Source organism: Numida meleagris, chromosome 3 (genome assembly GCF_002078875.1).
Source record: "Numida meleagris isolate 19003 breed g44 Domestic line chromosome 3, NumMel1.0, whole genome shotgun sequence".
Classification (NCBI taxonomy): Eukaryota; Metazoa; Chordata; class Aves; order Galliformes; family Numididae; genus Numida; species Numida meleagris.
Window position 1 is genome coordinate 22,121,475 of NC_034411.1, and position 21,683 is coordinate 22,143,157.

A 21,683-nucleotide genomic window follows, 5' to 3' on the forward strand; every position below is an offset into this window, starting at 1 on the left:
CTCTGAAATAAAATTATATATTAATGAATGAACTGTCAAAAAAGCACTTATGTAAAAGGATGTTCTATTTACAAAGGTCAACTTGCTCTTCAGAACAAGTAAAACCACTACTGGAAAAAATATACACATAGAAATGCCTCATCTTTCAACAGACAGTTACAAATAATCCGCTTTGTTTAAGCTACTGGAAACTTTAAGACATTTGAAATTAAAAGTGTGTTCTGCATGCAGTTAGGATAGAATTGGACCTCAGTGTGTCACTTCATGTCATTGCCAATGACACACTCTTAGGCTCTTCTAAAACACCACAGCCTGGCTGTTACCTTAGGATCTCAAAAGGACATGGATCTTCATTAACAAGTTATCAGTTGATCTTCATTTTGCTGTTAAAAAAGGACATCCTGATTGTCGTAGCAGGAGAGTCTGGTCTTGTCAAACTTGGCATCCTTTTCCCTGAGTTTCCTTTAGCTTTTTTGCTAGGCGTGATCATCACCAGCTTGGCGTATTTATGAGTCCTTGGTCAGCACTCTTCCCATTATAAGGCAGAGTTCAGAAATTCAAGCAGCTCTGCACGGTTCCTGTCTCTCTGTAGAGCAAAAAAGCAGAGGCAATAGCTCAACAGACCTGTGCTTGGTGGATCAAGCCTGTACAACTCTGTTTTCTGTGGGGCCTTGGCACATGGGCACACTGCACAACAAACATTACCGTGTTTGGAGAGAAGTCCCCTGGCTACGCAGCAGTGAGGCCACCAGGAGGGCCCCAAGCAATGGGGTATTACTGGCTACCAGACAACTGTGAGTGCCTGGGAGAAGTGCAAGCAGCGAGTACCTAGAAGAGACACTAGAGGAGACAAGCTGTCTCTGCTGCTATTTCATGGTGTATTTTCTAAGTGGATCCCTGTGGAGGCTGCACTGGGTTGTCAGCATGCAGCTCACAGCCTGCTCAGGAGGGAATTCACAAGCAGAACAGATGCAATTTTCTGGTGTCTGAAGCAACACCAGCTGTACACAGAGGAAGTCTTGTGCTCTGGGAAGTATTGTTTTTTCTACGCATAAGCAGCAGCTTGTAGAAAACAGAAAGGGAACCATGAATTTAGGTTCTTTCTTTACATAAGAGACAGCCCAGTCAAAACAGTTGCTTTTTGTCTTTGTAGAAACAAAATTTATGAAACAATAATTGAATCTTAAAATATTGTGAATAAGAGATACTGTTCAGTTCAGCGCGTTCATAAATGAGGTCACCAATCAAAAAAACAAACATCAAATATGTGACATCAAATATTGTAGCAAGCATGTTACTGGGATAAGGACAGTAAGGAACCTTAGTGCCACATAAAGAAGATAATGTATTTTGACCAAATTTAATTGGAATGCTTAGGTTTATTTTGGTAACTACAGAACAAACTGCTATGGCTAAGTGAGAATCCACCAAACTAGATACCTCAGCAAAATACCACTTTTTAACACATGTTGACAAGTATAGACGCCCTCTGCAGATTTCTATAAGGCGTGGACACTGCTGAAAAGAGAGAACATATTTAAGTGCTGAGTCTCAACATCCATAGCAATAGCACAAAACGCTCTCCATCTACTCTTGATATCCAGCTCCTTGGGTATCTCAGCAAAAGCATCTGAATACTTTGGCAGGATGCATCAACATGTGATCCTATTATCTTTTTCTTCTTCTTCTCGATACAATGGCTAGTCTCACGCTTGTTAGAAAACAGAGTAAAGCATCAATTACCGCATTTGACCACGAGTGACCGAAAAAAGCTGAGGACAATTAAAAACAGTGCAAGCTAAACAAACACGAAAAGCCATAAACCAGCTTAACCTTATGGACTGAAATTCTGAGAACCTGCATCAGTATCCTGTGGTTTATCTATTCATGCCTGAATATTCCAAGATCACTCATTTAACAAAGCTTGCCAAAAGAATGAATTTGTATTTCGCAGATGGCATCACAGCCACATTAAGAGCCTCATTCAATTTACAGCCTCTTCTATTAAAGACCACTATGAGGAAAATAAAAAAAGAGATGGTGTTTTCCATTAGGGACACACAGACTATTTTAACTCTTACCTCTTTATCCTTCTTAGTCTTCTTTATTTTCATCTTAATTTTCTTTCCAGTTATCATGCTGTAGTTTTCATTCTTCTTCTTGTTTTTGAAGAACTAAAATAAGATCATGCATGAGGAAAAAAACCCAGAATATTGCTTCATATTAAAAATACCTATGAATATTAAATAAAATCACAGATAATAATCTTTCATACTTCCTAACTGTCTGAAAAATAAAGACATATTTCTATTCGTTTAGGAAAAAACGGTGCAGTTACAAACATTTTTATGACATGACAGATTAAGTGTTTAAATGAGAAATACAGTGGGAATTTAGACTCATACAAGCATACCTTAGAAAGCTGGACAGGTCCTGTTTTCTCTTTCTTTTTCTTCTTTTCTTTCTTTTTCTTCGTTTTGTTCTCTTTTTTCCTCTTCTGCAAGTATAAAACATATTCTGTAGCACTTACAGATTCACAAAGGCAAAAAAAGGAAACCCACAAGCAGCCTATCCATGCCCTGGCTAGTCAACAGAATCACTGCTGCTTGTCCTTACCACTGCTGGTCCTATATGAAATACGCAGAAAGTAATTCAGCAAAGTTAGCAACCCTTTGTCTCTCTGGAGAGAGAAATGGCAGGATCCCTGATTCTCTCTTTTAATATACACCTAATACAAAAAATCACTGAACAGCAGGTCCTATAAAAATGAAAAAAGGAAAATTACAACACCAAGAATCTGTGACTCTTAACTATAAATGGTTTCTTCTGACAGAAATTCTATGAAGTTGTCAAGGTTCCTACTTATTTTCCTCAGTGACTACACTAAATTCTAGTTGGATGAGCAATTATTGGCAAAAGGAACCATATTCTCAATTGGTATACAGTCAGGTGTATGTCAACTTAAAGAGTTCACTTGCTGTAACCCTAACAGCATGCTTCAGATTTACATAGCTACAGACAAAAGCATTAAATATTCCATGATATCTATGGCTATTGAAGTACAAAGAGCTATTTTCTGTTGGTTAACTACTTATCTCTGTTAGAAAATGTTTACCTTTTTGTTGTGTTTTTCTTTTTTCCTTTTCTTTGATTTAGTTTTAGGAGAATCTAAAAAAAAAGAAACTGTCTAAGTTTAGTATTCTGAAAAAGGCATTTGGTTGTAGAGATCAGGCACATATGGATGTAAAACACAGGAAGAAAACACTTAAATTCAGCTGAATGTATCAGTACTGGTTCAAATTATGAAAAACAACATATTAACTTACTGCCATTTACTGGTCTTACATGGAAATAAAAAATCTCATTTATTTACTGATCACTTACACCAATATATGACATTAATAGAGACAACATTTCTCTCTCTTTCAGCAGATGTGCTTAACAGACTGCAAGCATCTTTCTTCTAGCCGGGTATCCTGACTCACAGAGAAGGCAACAAAAAGTACTGCTGGGGCTGAGAAATCACTTGAAAACATCATCACTGTTCAAGACAAAAGAAAAACTTTTTCCTACTTAATTGCCCCCTCTTTCAACTTCTTTTTTTTTTTTTTTGGCTCAAGCAATCTTCTGCTCTCCTAACAACAAATGCAGATCAAGCACGTCAGAAGAAACAATGAAAGTGGTAACTCACTCTCACGGTAACATCAGATGAACTTGGCAAGGGATGCAAAGAATAAGGGATTCTACAGGTACATTAGCCAAAAAAGGAAGACTAGAGAGAACGCATCCCCTCTGATAAACAAGATAGGAGAACTGGTGACAACAGACATGAGAAGGCTAAGGTACTCAATCCTTTTTTGTCCTGGCAGCCACTCTTCCCACAGCCACTCTTTCCACAGCTCTCAAGTCCCTCAGTCTCAAGGCAATGACTGGGGAAGCAAAGTCCCTCCTGCTGTGAGTGAAGGTTGAGTCTGAGACCAGCTGATGAACCTGAACATAGATATGGGGCCTGATAACATGTAGCCCTTGGTCCTAGCGAAATGGCTGGTGTGGTTGCCAAGCCACTTTCCATCATATTCAAAAAGTTGTGATGAAGTCCCTTGTAATGTTTTCCAACATGAGGAAAAGATGCACATTCAAGAATGCTGGGTTTCCTTCCAGCCTCTGAAAATCAGTACACGGGTGAACATAGACAATCAATTTCATCACTTCATCAGTATCTCTTCCAGCCCCACTGTCACTTTGTGGTGGTTTAGATACATTTAAAATCACCTTTAAATGCTTCTGAAAGTGCTGTCAGAAGTGGCAAACATCAGGAGTACACATGAAGGCAGCTCACCTCTGCTACTTGAAGACGACGACCTTGATGATGAACGTGATGAGGAAGAAGAAGTGGATGTAGTGCTAGAAGACGATGTGGATGAAATGGATGATGATCTGCTTCTGCTACGCCTTCTTTTCCTTTTTTCTTTTCCTTAGGAAAACATAAGGCAACAGTGACATGCCTGCAAGTAGCTACGGTCTACAAAAATGACTTCAGAGAAATTAAACATAATGAATGCATATTCCGACGAGGGTTCTTTATTTGTTTCCTTCTTCCAGTGTGCACAATCTGTTATCATTAGCAAGTGACTACGGTAAACATCACAGTTAAAGATGGCAACTGACACAGAGGATAACACATCACACATACACCAGCACGGCTCTGAAACTGACCAGCTGTGCCTACCTCGGACTTTCAGGTCCTCTGCCGAAGCTGCACTGAGCACCCTGCCTTTCTCATCCTTCTGGTTGTCCATACCTAGTGCAAGACAAAAGTGCGTTCAAGAGCACCATCTCCAAAAGCCCGGGAGGAGAAAAGAAAGAGGAGGGGTGCGGAGAGAGAGCAAAGGCGAGAAGGCATCTAAGACCAGCCTCGCCAGCACCCCCACAGAGGGCATCACACCGCGATGAAGCAAAAGTTTAGGCTTCCCTCTTCCTGCGGCAGGAATCTGTGCCAAGACCCCGTTTGTGTGCAATCTTCTTAGAACGCGACGTCAGAATCAGTGCATTTACAAAAAATTTCTCGCCAAAGCAACTACCGTGAAAGCGGTCAGTGCATTACGAGGCTACGTTCCGCGAGAGCGAGGAGCGGTCCCCGGGCTGCGCAGCGGCGGCGAGGCCGCCGGGACAGCCCCAGCCGGAGGGCCCCGCTCCCCGCCGCCATTTCCTGCGGCGGCCCCGCTCGCAGAGCCCGACGCAGCGCCGCACTCACCGGGGCGACCACGGCGGCAGCACGGGCCCAACCGCGGCTCGGCGGCGACCCGGAAGGGCTGGCGGTGACCCGGAGGCTGGAGGCGGTGCTCCCCGGCCCGGCGGCGCGTCACGGCCCGCCCGGCACCACGCTCACCGCCGCGCACCGCCCCTGGCAACGCCTGCCTGCCGACGGGACGCATGACACTCCGGAAAGGTGGTAACGTTATTTATTCCGACCCTGTTTTTACGTATACAGTTATGACACTTGGCTAGAAAAATGCCTGCACTGTAGTAAGAGATACTCAAACAGTTACAAACGGTCAATAACTACGTAAAAATACACCGTGTGCTGATGTAGAAATACCAGACGCGCTTTTGGTTGTTTACCCAGTACGACGTTATTGAAAGGTTTTTTGGTATTTATCATGCAACAACAAAATCCTTCCCCAATACTCATGCTAGTCAACATTTTTTTTCATTGGGAATGAGATGAAATTTAAAATGCAGTTCACAAGTATTAAAAATTGCTGAGAATCTTAACACAAAACTCAACTATTGTAACAAAAGAAACCACTTTAAATAAGATCGCCTTAGAAAAAAATAATTTTCTCAATGAATTCATTATAAAACAGGCAGTACTCCAACAGGGACGTTTCCGTCACCCAGGGTGAATCATTTGTGCTTCAGAATTTTAAAAGGAACGCTCATGGCAGAAAGGTAAAGCCAACACCATGGTACATAGAGGAGAGACCTCAGCACGGCCTGCCTAAAGCCGAGCACGCTCCCAGCATCAGCCCGGCAACACACTAACACACACCCACATCACTACGCCATCACCAACTCAACAACTAGAAATGGAGTTCTGATAACACTTAGCTCTCTTCATGCTCAAAACTCTTCACAAACATTTAAATAGTCCTAACACTTCCACAAGTATTATTATCCCCATTTTATACTTGGGGTGTGGAGGCAGAGGGGTCTGTTATTCGTTCAGATACAGAGCGCGTCCTTTCCATCCTGCTTCAGTTCTCCAGGATCTTTATCCTTTCATTTTACACTTCACACACTGGACAGTCCAAGGACATGCAGCTGACACCACTCGGTTATCACTTTGAAAGTAGCAATCAACACAAGGTCCACATCAGAGGCTCAGAATTGATGTCCCCCAATACCACAGTGTCTTACAAACAAGCTTCCTCTTTCTGTAACAAAAAGTATTAAGGACATGAGGCCCAATTCTCTCCGCTACATGGAGAAAAAGAACTGTAAAGTCAGTCGTGGTGGTACAAAAGAACAAAATCAGGCCTTTATCATCTTTCTGGTCACAATGAAAACCCCTGTGTGCTCAGCACATATAGACATGGTGCAACAAAAAGGGCTTCTGGTTGAGAAGCTTCCAGATGTGCCACCTTACTGTGATGTACAGATTGCTAAGGCTTCTCCCCCCTCCACCTCCAAATTTGAAAATATTTGTCTGATTTACATTCTAGAAACTGCCTGGAAAAGTAAATGCCTATAGCAATGACCTTCCAGGTATAAAATATTGTATTTTGCCTTCATCTTAGTGTCAATCACCAAATCATATTATTCTGCACAGAAGAGGCATTTTCCATTTTGCTACGTTTGCCATCTCGAATTTTCTACCTTATACCTCGGAGTCCGTGGCCCATTTTGGTTTTTATCCTGCCTGGTTTACTCTTACTTTAAATCCAGCTTGATTTCATGCCATCCTTTTCAAAACCTCCAGCTTTATTCTGCCAGTGGGCTGCAGGAGCAGTGGATAATATTTTGCTGTTTTACTACCTGATCTGTAAGAGATGAGACGCAAAATTCTGTCACTTCTAACAACAAAATGACCGAGTGTGCAAAATTACATCCATCTTACAAGCACCCAAAAGACTTTAGAAAGGCACGTGTGTTCTTTGCTTCTTGTTGCTTGGTGCCTGATATTGGCATTCTTAGTGTGTCTCCAATAAGCAACATAAAATGCAATTGTTCCCTTGCAATATGGAGTGAACTTAGGATAAAAATGAAGATCTTCCTAAGTATTTCATAGTTAGCAGTAATTGCTCAGCAGCTCTCACTGCTTTTAACAAATGCTCAAGCTGCACTACTCGTGAGACCTGGGTTCCAACAGGAACTTCATTCCCTCATCTATTTCCCCCTTCATTCCCCAAAATCCAAATTTCCAGCGGGAACAGTGCATGTTATGTGAGGTTTCTCCCACGCAGATATCCAGAGCTCTTCCTGCCATCTGTAGAGCTGGTAGGCCAGAGGAGCGCAGCTGGAAGGACAAACAGAAGAATTTTGTCCCCTTTCTTCCAAGAGCTGGCAGCTGAATACCTTATGGCCATATCCTGAGAGGTGAGAAGGACGTGGGGCTACTTTTGACCTCAAGTGGGGACTGTGGATGTTGATCACCAGTGGAAATCAGTCCCAAGGCACTAGGCAGAAATGAAAAAGATGTTACCACAGCCGTTTTGTGACCTTCTGTACAGCTGAGATATCAGGCTAGAAAAGTAAGAGGCATTGGTATCTTCCTCTGGAATTCCTGGTAAAAAATACTTTAACAAAAAAAAGTATGCAAGATCCCTGACAAGTGTCTGGCTGAACCCATTTCTCACTGCTTCAAAAATCCAGGAGATCGAGGGCTCAGGCTACGTTGATTCAAACAAGCTGATGTTGAAATGTTTCCATTTCAGATAAGTGAAATGTGCATTGGTGTGAGCAGAGGAGCCCACAGGCCTGCCTGGGCTCCTGAGGGCTTACAGGAGAATTTTCATCACAAGTCACTAGTCCTGTGATGTGAGCCAAGCATGTTCACATCAGACTGGTCTTACAGCTGCCTTGAAGCTGTAGGCTTGAAAAAAAGGTTAAAAAAACACAAAGGCTGATGTTCTGGCAATTCATAATCTGTCATATGGTCCAAAAGCCTTGAAACGCATCTGTAGCTGACTAGTGGCAATTCACTATTGCGTGGCTGGTAGTCACCAAGAAAGCATTTCATAATAATTAAAGCAGTCACATTGATTGGATACTTTTTTCTTTACAATTCCTCCAGATCAGTTAAATCCACAACTACTTTCAAAAACAGAGTGTCATCTCTGACATAGGTATTCTTTGTGTTCTCCAGAACTGTGTGTGGCACAAAGCGTGGACATCCAGAGGCGATATTCATTTCTCCATCGGGCCTTTTGAAACTACTGCTATTGGGGTCAGCTCTAAAGACTTCCACAATGTGATTTTTTTTCCCACTTTGGTCCAAAAGCATAAGTGTAACTTTTTGCTTGAAGGGCCATGGCAACAGTGAGTCGAACTCGCCTCTCATGACGACAAAGTAGAGTGAGACATGTGTTCCCTTGCCTGAGCCATCTCCATTCAGGTAGGCTCTGGCACACAACCTGTACCCACAGCGGCTGGTGTAGAAGGGCTGGCTGAAGATGGAGAGGACACGACCTTCCACTGCTTCTTTTTTCTTCATCTTATAGTCTGTGATTTTCCAAATTAATTTCCCGTTGTAGCATGTGCCTTCCAAAAGCTTAAATCGCTCTTCATTTTTATTGAGCTGTGCTTTGTGAATATTGATTTGGAGATCATGTTTGCTGGACTGACTTTCCAAAACAACTGGAAAAAATAAAATAAAACTGTCAGACGTTGGATACAAAGAGCAGCCAGACTTGATCTAACAGTACATAAGAACAATACTGAGTGCAGACTGTTAACTACAGCTGTTAACCTTTTATTTCTTCCAATTCTAATTGCGGCTGGTAGTTGAATAAGGAAAAACGCTAACTGCAAGCCATATTTAGTGTGTAATTGGAGACATAACCACTGCTACCACCACAGTGCCCCAGCCTCACCAAATCCAGCGTTCTGGCCCTGCTGTGCCTCAGGAATTCAGGAGCTGGGCCCTGTGGTGACGCTGTGGAGTAGGGGAAAGTGGGAGGATGCTTGTAGCATGTACTACCACAGGTTGGTCATAGAAAGCCTGGAGAAGAGATCCCTTTCTGGCTAAGAGCTGCAACTGACTGACCGCAGTACCAGAGCCTCTACTTAGCCACCGCAACGTCAGCAAAGATCCCAAACCCATGCAGAAAAGAAGGAAGTCCCAACATACCTAAGCGCTGATCATATGTCTCCATAAGGGCAATCTTCTGTTTTACATTTTCAATTGTGTCAAACAGGGGTCTCAAGTCTAATTTACTTTGTTGCTGGTTTGCCATCTGTATTAACTGTTTCACCTGCGATTCCAGTCGTGCAGACTTGTCCAGGTGACTAGCAAGAGCCTTCCAGTCAATGCCGTGGGAAGAGGATGGGAAGCAGAGACAAGGACATTCACAACATCAGCCATGTTATTGGAAATAAAGAAATCTTTAACATGTGAGCAATACCAACTACACAGTGCAACCAAAAGTACTCTGCTGCCTTAGGAATGCGTCCAGATGATCTCTCCTTTGGCATTTACCAGCTGAGAAATCATCCCACAATTCAGATCAATTCACACTGTGTTATTTCATTCAACTCATTATTCAGATTCACACCTTCCTATTTTCCGTGGGGATCTGGCCATGAGGATTTATACAGTGCTTTTTGCCTAAATTAGATATCCAAACTTCCTTATTGGTTACAACACAATACTGTAATTGTAAAAAAAGGACTTGGGAAGTGCCTGGAAAACAGTATTTCTTATTGTCTTGCTAATAATGACAACTGGATAAACATAGTTTATACTGTGCAGTTTAAACTGCAAGAATGCAATTGGCCAAAAATGTAAAAACCAGTGTGTCACTCACCTGTGTGCTTACCATCAGATTGCTATTTTTACCAAACAGTTGTGTGAACTGTCTGAATTCTTTCTCACACTTTTTAACAGCCTCTGCTAGCTGCTGGATTTTAATCTCTTTACATTCCAGGCTCTTGTACAGGTCAGATATCTACAGATGGAAAAATACAGAGTAAAAGCTCCATCCACAGGGATTAAATTAAAATGCGTTATGGTACAGGAGAAAGTAGAAAAGTTTACAGCGTAAAGCCTCTCACTTAGCTGGATAATTCAAAATTCAGGGATATGCACTGTCAAATACTGACATCCCTGCATCTTAAATCTGATTTGTTATTGCCCAGCTTGCAAACTGAGATTTTTATAAGCCACAGTGTTAACTCGGATGTAGGCAGGAGGCTCTGCACTGCTCTGTGCCACCTCTGCAGAGGGGATGACTTCAGCACCCCACGGCTCCTTTTCAAAGCAGCCTGACTGGCCTCTGAAACCTTCAAATGCTCTATCCACAAACTTGGCATCAATTGTAAGAAGAAGCTGAAAGTAAATGATGTGAGTGATGGCAACAAGCCTTCCATTGTGCCTGGTAGAGAATACACGTGCCTGAGCACAGACAAGTTTCCAGCTAATTGCCTGACTTCACTAGCAGAGCATATTCCAACTTATGAGGTGAGCAAAGACAATAAAACCAGTCTTTTTAGAATGCAGTTGAGCTGTAACAGGCAACAAATGCAAAATCTTGTATCATCTTCCAAGCTGCCAAGAACTGTTGAAGAGCATTCATTAAAACAACTTACTTGTTCTTCCAGTCTAGAATTCTTGTCCAGAATCTGCAGCATGTGTTCCCGCAGGGCTCCATTTTCATGCTCAGCAAGTTTCCCTCTTTTAACCTTAGTGAGGCAGAAGGGGAGTGAAAGAGTAAAACAGTCAGACACACAGATTTTTGAAGCTGGTGGGTAAAAATTTTATTGATGTCAGGATTTAAAATGTCCCCTCTGTGCTTTGGAAGTGAGGGAACGGCAGTCCTGGTTCTCTCCTGTAGTGTCTTACTAGAAATGGTTGTAAAAGAACTAAAAATAGTTATCTTGATTAACTACTCTGATTGGTTTGGGAGACAACTTCCTAGTACAAGCAATGATCCATAAAACATTACCTTTATAAGACAGCCATACTGTTTATATGGGCAGTCCACTTCAGTCTCAGGACACACAGCGTGATGCTTTTCAATCTGCATATATTAACAAAAAAACTTGCAATGAAATAAATACTAAGTAACTTATTGCACTGATCTAAATACCTGCATAAGGGGTAAACAAAGGCCAATGTCATGACTGATTGCTTAGAGAGGTAGATGAATATTCAGAATCAATAAGCAAGACAGGTATCTTCCCATACTGCAATACCAGTGTTTTGCAGTGACCAAACACCTCACTTGTCAGATGGGACATACATCACGTTTAGGATCAAACAAAGAAAATACTTAGAGTGATGAATTTTAATTGGTGCTAGCCAATGTAGTCTATGATGTGAGTCTCAGTTTTCATAGAAGTGTGCAACTTGCTGAATCATTGCATGTGAAAAAATTCCTTGTACCTCCTTTTTCAGAATTATCTGTGAACAGTTTTGGAGACAAGGCACGGGATAATCAGGACAGTCATTTTTCTCATGATTCTAGGGAAAAAGAAAAACAAGGCAATGGTTTGCATTTCTGTAAAGCACTATACATTGAAGAAGCTATTAATTTTGGCATGCAAAAAGTAATCATAAACATACACACGCAATCCCCACGTCACATTGTTGTTTTTGAGAGAGCAAGAGTAACTGGTATTATTTAAAGCACGCTCATTTTTATTACGCTTTCTCCTTCAGCTACTCAGCCAAATTTTGTTTCATGAGTGGTAAAATGCCATTGCAATGCTGGAAACTTTTCACTCAGCAATAGTAAGAGGCAAATGTACGTATGGATTCCAGTGAATGTTTTATAATCTTACCTTTATGTTAATTAACACCACATATTTGTTACAGTACTGACACATTTCTTCTCGAAATTTACAGTGCTGACTCAAATGATCTTTCAAATCTTTCCGAAGGATTTGATCACAACATCCATCATTAGAGCACTGCACACTTTCAAACAAACACTGCTGAAGATGTTCCTGCAACACATAAAAGCAAATTAAACCCCAGTGTGACACACGGAAACATCTGGCAGTCTGGTGACACTCAAAACTCCACATGTCCTAGTGTGGTTTCAAAACTAAAGTTCATCTGAAAATTTGAAGAGTCATTTACAGCATTCAACTTTTCACCCAAATAGGCCAAAATGGCCAGCATGTCTTAGCAAGTTTTCCTGAATCAAGCATCTCATTATGTACAGAAATGTTATGTACAGATGCTATGGGTAGAGTAAGGCCATCTCCGTGCTGTCATGGCTTTGGGCTTTCACTGGCCTCAGGCCCTGCTGAGCAGCATGGCAGCGAGGTTAGGCTGAGCACCAAGCTGCTCATCTGCCTTGGGTCTCTCTCCCTAATTCCACATCACACCGCACAGACTTCTGATGTGAGTTATCCTTGCTATTTTTATAATATTTATATTCTCATATCATTATTTTTTCACTATTGCATAGAAAACCTTCACTGCAATCCTCCTGAACTTGCAAAATGACGGATATATTCACAGCAATACAAGGCAAATGGTTCTTATCAAACAAATAAGGCACAGCTGTTATAAGCTTACAGCCATGACATAATATTTGTTACTCAGTGTATAACTTAATTCACAGACTATGTACTTAAGCCACATTGCCACAGTGACAAAAGTCTGAAGACAATCACCAAAATTTAGCTTATAACACACAAAGTTCACATGAAAATAAAAGGCTTAAAATGTGATGGAGCCAACTAACCTGATACCGCCCCAGAATTACTTTTGAATTGCAGTCAGGGAAGTTTTTGCAGAACACGTACAAGTTGAGAACTTCTCTTTTACAACAGTTGTCTTTGAATACCTGTAAAGGAAAGGGATGGCAATGATGCTCAGACATCACGTTTATAGACTTCTGAGAAACAGCTGTGTACGCAGATGGAAGTGAGCTCCCTAGCAAACTTTCAGTCTTGTGTAGGGATCTTCCTACACAGAGCGTTATACAGCTGCTCTGTGCTGCACTGCTGTCATAAGATTTCCATAGGGCAGCAGACAAGGAGTGAAAAACAGGAGAGAATCACAGAGACAGTCTGATTACAATTTTGTCTGAGGAGCTGAAGAGGGAGGAGATATTTCATTTTGCTGGGAAATTCATTCTGGCAGGATCGAGTAGGCAGCATACTTTAAAGTCTTGGCATATAAATAAGAACAGATGAATCCATTACAAAAATCAGGTAGATTGCGAAATAAGAAGCACAAACTTGCCTTTTCTTCTAAAAAGTTACCAAAAAGCAAATAAAGTCTGCAGGGTTAATGATACAGAATGGAAATAGTTAAGACAGCAAATTAGAACCTAGTAAAAAATTAAAGACAATCAAACAAACAAGATCCCCCAGAAATACAGGGGATTAAAAAGTACGCCAATAAACTCTCATGGTAAAATAACCTATAAAAATCCACTATAAAAGATATCAAAAGATGTGAGAAGATTTAAAACTCTGTGAAACTATTTGACAGTTTACTGGAAATACAGAGGACTAAACTGTAATAACTTTAGAATGTTAAGTATAAGAGAAAGCTTTAGCTGTGCATCCAAATCTTTTTTTCTTCACTTTCAATCAGCATTGCTTCATAAGACCAAAGCTGCTCTGCCCCTGGGGAGGAAAGGACTCAGATCCACTTTGTTCTCAGCTGTCTTGCTTTTTTCATGCAAATGATCACTGCATGCACAGCCACTTACCTCGTGCATTTTTATTGTTTCTTTGTCGACAGGACAGGTGGGTACTGCATTCAGTCCTCTAGATTAAAAGAAGAGTTGTGTTAACCCACAGAAGATTTGATTTACTTTCCAAGATTGGGCTACGCTATAATCCAAATGGCATGGATGACTGGGAGCAGTGACTTTCAATTTGTGGTCACCAAAATTGTAAGGGACAGCTGTAGCAGCTGAACGTTCAGAAGTCCGTGGACCCTGATGGCCTCTCCCCAGGTCACCGAGGTGGGCATTGTAGCTGAACCCCTCTCAACAATCTAATGAAGGTCATGGGGGTGTGGGGAGGCTCCTGTTGACTGGGAGCTGCACAGTGTTATACCCAGCTGCAAACAGGGCAGGAGGAGAAGACCCAGGAAGCTATAGACCTGTTGGCCTAACCTGGAAAAGCTGTGGAGAAGATTGTCCTGAGGGATATGGAAAGACACTTAAAGAACAAAGCTGATTTCAGGCATAGTCAGCATGGGTTCATCGAAAGAAAGTCCAGCCTGAGTAATTTGAGGCCGCCAGATTTTGACCCATCTTAAATTTCCTATGTCTCAGTCACTTTTATAACAAGTAATTTAAGTCAGAGATGGTTTAACAAGTTAAATCTTATCTGCAGTTCCTATGTCAAAGTGATATTCTCCTTGAAATGAATCAACAAAACATCACACCTAGTACTTATGTAAAAATAATTTGTAGAAGGAATGTGACTTGTCTACACCCCACTCACGTGAGGTACCATAAGAATCAAAATGCGCTTTGAAAAGGCTTTGGTCTAGCAGCTACACAACCACACTGTTTAGATCTCTGGGAGGTTATCAAGCTGCAACAATAAACTAGTAACAGAAAGCACAGTTTGTCCTACAACTGTTAATAAGATGCTTTTTAAATTAAAGGGGATCTTGTCGCTCTCTGGCCGTGTGCTTCTCACAAATGTCATATCCGAAAAAATCTCCTTGTGTGCATTAAGCTGAGTCTCTGTTTAGTACAAGCAGTGCAGTCCTTGTTATGACAGTAAAGCAAGACCTAATGGTACCTGTATTAGAAGAAGTCCTATGATAAAAGATGAGAAAATGGATATTGAGGCAGTTGTGCAAAGGGGGGCAACCCAGAGGGAGAAAATGACAAACATGAAGTGTCTAAAATTCATAAAAAGTAAAAGGCAACATCTATACACACAATCCAGCTTCTCTGCTGTCATCCTGAGCCGAATCCTACTCATATGTACACGAACTATTTGACAGGTCTGCAGGGTAAGCTTATTTGCACCTGCAGATGAATCCCAAGCAGATGAATGGCAGCAGCCCTCTGATCTCACTGTAGTGTTGAGTAATACTAACATCAGTTGAAGAACTCCACTGAAAGTAAAGAAGTTACATGGAACCAAATGAAACCAGCCTTTATTTAACCACTGGTACCAATAAAATGAAATATTAATACAAAAAAAAAAAGTCACCTGAGTAGTACCATAACAGACAGACAAACCAAGACATTGTCCCACTCAATCATACTTAAGTTTATATAAAAAAATTTCCTTATGCTGACTTCTATGCAGTCACCAAAGCAATCCTATATTCCTCGCCCGCACCCTGTAAGATCTTTAAAGACACCTTTAAAAGACTGAGCACGCAGTGGTTGACTTCAGCAGTCTTCCCATTGACTCCCTTACAATGTGTTACTAGACAATCACTACTGTTATGGAATTTACTGTTGATTTATGGAAGGTGCTGACTTCTGTTTAAGAACAGGAGGATGGGCAGCCTGTAGATACAGGAAAGAGTTTGTACTAACCGCAAAGCGAGAATGCACTGCTGGCAAAACCGGTGCCCACATCCTGTCTGGTGGGGATTGTGAAGGACTAAGTGGCAGTAGGCACACTTGTACCGGTCCTCTAAAGCTTCCACAAACTTGTAATCAGTGTCGGGTTCGAAGTCCAGAGAAACAGCACTGGCAGAGTTCTGGCGTGTGAAGATGCCCGAGACGCCAGTGAGCTCGTCACAGGCCATGGAAGCTGTGCTGGAAAATCAGACATGGGAAGAATCTTGTTAAATGCTCACCATCAGTCACTTCACCTCTGCTATAGCCTACAGCAGACTGCCATCTGGCTGGGGGTTTCAGTTTGCAGAAGGGTCCAACAGATTTCAGAGGGAAATGTGGCATCAACTATGGAAGTACAACAGAATGCTCAGAGGACTCCAAGATGGTGCTTACATGACAAGCATTAAAACAGACTTTGGAAAGAGTTTCAGAAAATTATTCCCCAGAACAGGGAATTTTTTCTCAATTTTCTTGCGGCAACTGTTAGTCTAAAAAATCCTCCAAAATTTAGAACAGGTACACATGGGGAAAGCAGAGGCCAAGTCTTGGCCCTGAGGTCTGCCAGGAAAGTCTGTGCTTAACACAGAACCCTCCCACACAGTATCACAAATTCACTGCACTGATGCAAGCAAAAGATAGCTTTGTGGTTCGTGGCCAGGAATACACACACACCAAAAAAAAAAAAAAAACCAAAAAAACAGGAGTAAAGGGATTTTACCTTCAGTTTAGGTGTTAAAAGAGCCAAAGCCTCTTATCTCGTCATCCTTCCTTTTCCAGATGATCATTCATTTATAGCAGTAGACTATAATCTCATTTTTTCCAAAATTGTACTTAATTATATGTCAGTTCTTGGCTATATTAACCTTGCCTGCAAGAAAAAAAAAAAAGGAAGACTGCAATCAGAAACATGTCATAAGTTTTTTGCTCAACCTGTAAAAGCTCACAGGCAGCAGATGAATGCAACATTAGTTTTCTAATAGGAAAAAAACAGCAACATCTGTTTCCAGCTCTAACAGTCACAAACCTTGAGATTTCCCACAGGTCCCTCAATCTTACAGTACTTTTGTGCAAATAGCCCAAGACCTCAAGGTGCTCAGGTTTTATTTCTTATAGCTTTGCATTCAGAAGACGTTTACACCTACAGGATGTGTACAAAAGCACAACTCACCTGCCACAACCACATTCTCTTTTAAGAACGTAACTCAAGTGTTTGATCTTCTGGTCAGTACCTCATTACTGACAGCACAAAACACAACTCACCGCAGAGAAACTCAATTTCACAGCAGCACTTGAGCATGCTGTTTCCCCTCTGGGTGCATCACTCTCCCTGCCAGTCACCGGAGTCACTTTTGCTGGCAGCAGCACCTCCCTAGGGCCTGATTCACCTCCTGTAAGGTCACCGAGGGTGTCTGCTGTGGAAGTGTGGCTGGCACATCGTGACAACAACCCCACAGATGGCAGAGCAGCACTCTGAGCACTCATACATGGCATATTCCATTCAACCAAGGGCTGTTGGCTCATGAAAACAGTGGTGAGAATGGCATAGCACAGAGGTTGAACAGTCATGGAGCAGCTGGGGCTCAGAAAGCAAATTTCCCTACTGTTCAAAATCCCATGCTGGACAAGGAAATCCTGCAGGCCAGAGGAAGCAGATGACTTGAAAGCAAGCCAAAACACATGATGAGCAAGAGCTGATCTGCTCGTTGTGGGCCTCATAGGGTGCTCATCTACCAGCCTGCGGGACCGGACGTGAGGCTTGTCAGAACCACTGACTGGGTTGCCTGACCTTTTCTCCTCTGACAACAGGGTTCCTGTTCCTGTGGTGCTCACCAGGGAGCAATTTTATTTCCCTCATGCCCACTGGGGATGCAGAGAGGCAGCCCGAGGGGTTACCAGCAGCACAGCTTCCACCACAGGTGAGCAATGGCCACCATGACCTGTGCAGTATGGGCACCTGCTGGCAAATCTCCTCAACGCTCAGCAAGATACCCAAAACACGTCTCATTCTTCTCACTTATGAATGCTCCTTCTCATCTATGTGACATCCAGTTTTTCCAGTCCTGTCACACTCCAGGACTTGCACCTTCTGGCATCATGGATGCAGCAAGTTGATGCCACACTGTGTAAAAACACACACGCACACAAAAAATCCATGATTACCAGCTTTTTCCTTTCAGGGTCTACCCTGAAAGCCACCCCAGGCATAAATGACTCAGGTGTGCCACCATCACCAGCCACTGTATGGCTGCTGTGGGACGTTGCGAGGAACCGGGCCACATGATGCACACAGCCTGCGAGGGCTCCAATGGCCCTGGGGCTGCTGCAGCCCCTACAGGGTTCAGTGGCTTCCCGCCATTTCCTAGCGCAACCCTTCAGCTGTAGGTCAGCTCTTCCCACAGGCTTGGGACTGAAGTGCTGGGGGTAACACAAAAAAGAGGCACTTCACTTTGCCACACGCCAAAGCTCGAGTGGAGTCTGCTTGAATCAGTGTGGTTTGGTGCGGGACAAGCCCCAAGGAGCCAGAGGTGATGGTTAGGTTACAGACCCACTGCTGGCAAACGCTTGGCATGAGGTGACATATCTCCACTACTGTCACAGTGGCCTGAGGCCGGCTGCAGGAGCCATTCTGACCCTCCTGGCCACCACTGCCCATGCCCATGCTTTTTGAGTTAACATCAGAAGAAAATCATGAGGGGAAAAAATGCTTTTTGTGTGCACCCACCTGCCACTGGCTGACTGAATCAACTTCCTGCTTACACCAGGGCCTTGCCCACGCCACCGCCGAGGTGTGCTTTCACTTCTGCCTGCTCCCAGCTGCCAAAAACGTGAGGGCATCCTCTGTTGTGTATGTGAGGAGTGCTCCTAGCATGCGTGTGAATGGCAGTGCTGAACAGAACTCTGACTGCACTTAGAGAAGCAGCTGGAATCACCAGAAGCTAAGCCTAAGTAGTATGGAGAGCTACCAAAGAGTGGGAGCTCAATGGCAGCACAGCACAAAGAGCTCACAGCTGGGCTCCCGCCTTGCTTTGCATCCCTGCCCCTACCTACACCAACAGCAGAACACTTCTGAAACAACTATCTGACTGAGTTGCATGCAAATGCATATTTCACTGTCAATAACACAGTGAAGAAACTTCGTAACAAAAATACAATTTCTTTACCTAGCTTTAACTACCACCACATCAGATGAAACCCAACCATTTCTGGTTGGGCTATCTTACTGCTCAGAAGCGGGGTAAGACAGAAGCAGAATGTAAGAAGACAAATCAACTTGTGCCTGACTTACTATCATACAGCAATTATGACCGTGTGCAACAATGACACTGAACTAGTGTGGACAGATTAACATTTTTTCAGCCATGAACTCACTGCACAAAGAAAAAAACACTTGCATAACGTGGTAGTTCTTTTTAAAGACGGCATGTTTTTCCTCTTTTCTCTCACATGAAGGTCCCCGAGAGAGGTTAATCACATCACCACATGAGCTACGAGTACATGAGCCACTACAGCAAGCTGCAGCACCCAAACATCCAGGACAGCCAATGCAACGCACAGGCACTGACCAGCACCAAGTCTTATAAACTGAGAAAGGTAAGTTTGTGAATTGTTATTCCAGGTTTGGTCATTAAGCTTGGACAAGAAAACAGGATGCTTGGTCCTGCTGTTTAGCAGATAGGGGACGTGCTACTGGCTGAGAGCACAGTTTCAGATGGGTTCATCGTGTAAGGGAAGACAATACTCAGCAATGCTCCAGGGTTGGGGTGCTGCTCACTGTGATTACTTCCTTCCCTACCGTGATTCCATGAAATATATTTAATAGGGCAAGAAGAAAAAGTTATATACCTGTATTCCTACACTCTAGTTCCAGTTCAGCTCTATTCCTTTGCCCTAAGGCAAAGGTACAGAGCTTAGAAGGTCTTAGAAGATGCCCTATTCCTCCCAGCGAAGATTTATCTACTTTACCAAAACAGGAAACCTGTCTAAGTCAGGATGGGGAAGGTTTTGTAAAAGTTGATGTACTTCAGAAGTCTAAGATCAGTTCACTACCATGGGAGCTGACTGACAGAAATATGGTGGAAAGGAACATACCTTGCACTAAAAAGACCCTCTCCAAGCTGCCTTATAAACCAGGAAGACTAGCTGCCTCCAGGACTTTTGAAATAAAATAACTAAGTCATATGATTTATTAGTAATATCAGGCTTCGCTATAAAAACACTGCATTTTAGGGACAGCAAACTTACGCTCCAACTCTTAACGTACACAGCTGAGCAGTTTGCTAAAGGACTACTATAGATGTCTACGGATATTAAAATACACACTTAACAGAGGTGCAGCAGATTATACTGAGTCATAGAGAAAAAAAGCAGGTGATGCCGCCTGATATCACTGCTGGATCATCACCGTTCCTCCTAACCCAAGGAGAGTTACAACATTTTGCCTGCTGACAACAAAATGCACTAGCAGAGTCCCTGCAGGTGAGAAGGATCCTGGCTGCATTTCTTGAAGCCTCCCAGCCCTGAGGTTACAGAGGAGAAGGATCCAGAAGACTCACCACTGAGATATGCAGGGCTTCACCCAGCAGCAAATCAACCCCAAGAGCAACTCTGCTCTTGTCCTAATTGCTTTAAAAAAATCACAGTGCCGTGACCAAATGCTATCCAGGAGAAAGTGCTTCTAACAGCAGCAGTTTCCTATCAGAACTGCCTCTAAGGCCCCACAGAGCCCGTTGCTGCAGAGGGCAGCAGAATCTAATTAGATTTTGTTTGCATACAGACAATATTATCCAATTCAACCTCCAGCATTACCTTATTCTAAAAGCTTACAGTAAGCAGTAAAACTTTACTAAGCAAGCATCAGTTTGCTAATCTCCATAGTAAAATTTTCACCAAGTGGAGTAAGACAGAAAGGTTTCTTTTGCACAGAGTTACAGTCAAGCATTATAATGAATCCCTAGAAGACTAGACTTCATTATTTTTAAGGCATAGATTACAATACAGGCAGCACTTCAAAAATAAACAATACACTCATGCAACTAGCAAAGCGTATCTGGTGCTGAAGTAGCTTCAATTTTATGACCAATTTTGCTTATTTGCTAAATCTGCTATTTTCCCTGGATTTCCTAATTATGAATTAATTAATTTTGTATTATCAGTAAAACTCTCTACATCTAACCAACACAATGTTAAGTTACAGTAATATGGACTTCTGTCTTAAAATAATTGCGTTCACAGCTGAAAAATAAATTTTCCTCCTAACACTACTGAGAGGTCACACTCAAGAGTCATTAAAAAAGAAAAACCAATCAATGAAGCTACTTTGTAACCTAGTCATTTAAAACACACACACAAACACACACAAAAAAAAAACACTCCAGAAATCCCACATTTTCTGAATAGCAACGTTTCAAGCTAGTAAATACTGATGGTCACAAGAAAACATTGTACAGATCTTTCTCTATCAGACCATTCTGCCCCAGAACTGAACAATTCTTTCATTTGTCAGTCACTTCTACACTTCTGTATCAATATATAGATGCTTTAGCATCATCCTGACCCCCCTCAGCAATCCACACAGAAGGGCACTTGCAGACCTCTCTGCTTGCAGCCCCATGCTCAGCTCTGGACAGCTTTCAGGCTCTAAAGACCTCTACCACTACCACATGGTGCTCACGCATCCTCCTGCAGCAGCTAGCACCTGAGGAGCTGCTTACAGATGACAAATAATTATAACAGCATTAGATTCCTGCCATCATTACAGAGACACATTTTAGTAGAACTGTACCTGAAAGCTGTGTCCGATCCTCAGCAAGGAGAAAATGAGAGAGCGAGCGTGCACGAGTGTAAGCTTTGTGGTTAAAACAACAGTACGAGCATTTTAAAACAGCAAGGGAGTGGAAATCCCCTGGTGTAGCGTTGAAAAGATCATGTCTAAAAATGTTTCAAAAGTGTTAGGAC

At 42.4% G+C, this 21,683-nt stretch overlaps 2 protein-coding genes and 1 long non-coding RNA gene across 8 annotated transcripts in view; 2 read left to right on the plus strand and 1 right to left on the minus strand.

The window, feature by feature from the left end:
- RD3 (retinal degeneration 3) overlaps positions 1–4,333 on the plus strand; it is a 31,076-nt gene extending 26,743 nt beyond the window's left edge. The window contains exon 5 of the transcript XR_002437232.1: positions 3,433–4,333. The gene's annotated coding sequence lies outside the window, so the exon portion shown is untranslated. The remainder of the gene's footprint in view (positions 1–3,432) is intronic.
- TRAF5 (TNF receptor associated factor 5) overlaps positions 1–21,683 on the minus strand; it is a 27,983-nt gene continuing 6,300 nt past the window's right edge. For 2 of the 4 annotated variants that reach the window (XM_021392602.1, XM_021392603.1), the window contains 16 exons: positions 16,447–16,596; positions 15,702–15,926; positions 13,896–13,953; positions 12,918–13,019; positions 12,004–12,168; positions 11,606–11,683; positions 11,166–11,240; positions 10,810–10,902; positions 10,029–10,169; positions 9,353–9,521; positions 5,255–8,859; positions 4,730–4,801; positions 4,340–4,474; positions 2,414–3,168; positions 2,082–2,174; positions 1–586 (listed from right to left, as the gene is read on the minus strand). In XM_021392602.1, the coding sequence (XP_021248277.1) occupies positions 8,282–8,859; positions 9,353–9,521; positions 10,029–10,169; positions 10,810–10,902; positions 11,166–11,240; positions 11,606–11,683; positions 12,004–12,168; positions 12,918–13,019; positions 13,896–13,953; positions 15,702–15,916 (1,674 nt within the window). In that variant the 5' untranslated portion in view covers positions 15,917–15,926; positions 16,447–16,596 and the 3' untranslated portion in view covers positions 1–586; positions 2,082–2,174; positions 2,414–3,168; ... (1 more) ...; positions 4,730–4,801; positions 5,255–8,281. Of the gene's footprint in view, positions 587–2,081; positions 2,175–2,413; positions 3,169–4,339; positions 4,475–4,728; positions 4,802–5,254; positions 8,860–9,352; positions 9,522–10,028; positions 10,170–10,809; positions 10,903–11,165; positions 11,241–11,605; positions 11,684–12,003; positions 12,169–12,917; positions 13,020–13,895; positions 13,954–15,701; positions 15,927–16,446; positions 16,597–21,510; positions 21,595–21,683 lie in introns of those variants that run through there. The other 2 variants (XM_021392604.1, XM_021392605.1) reach the window with 2 other exon arrangements.
- LOC110396767 overlaps positions 5,362–21,683 on the plus strand; it is a 23,869-nt gene continuing 7,547 nt past the window's right edge. For 2 of the 3 annotated variants that reach the window (XR_002437236.1, XR_002437234.1), the window contains exons 1-3: positions 5,362–5,449; positions 17,535–17,644; positions 19,179–19,319. This is a non-coding gene — a long non-coding RNA (uncharacterized LOC110396767). The remainder of the gene's footprint in view (positions 5,450–17,534; positions 17,645–19,178; positions 19,320–21,683) is intronic. The other variant, XR_002437235.1, reaches the window with a different exon arrangement.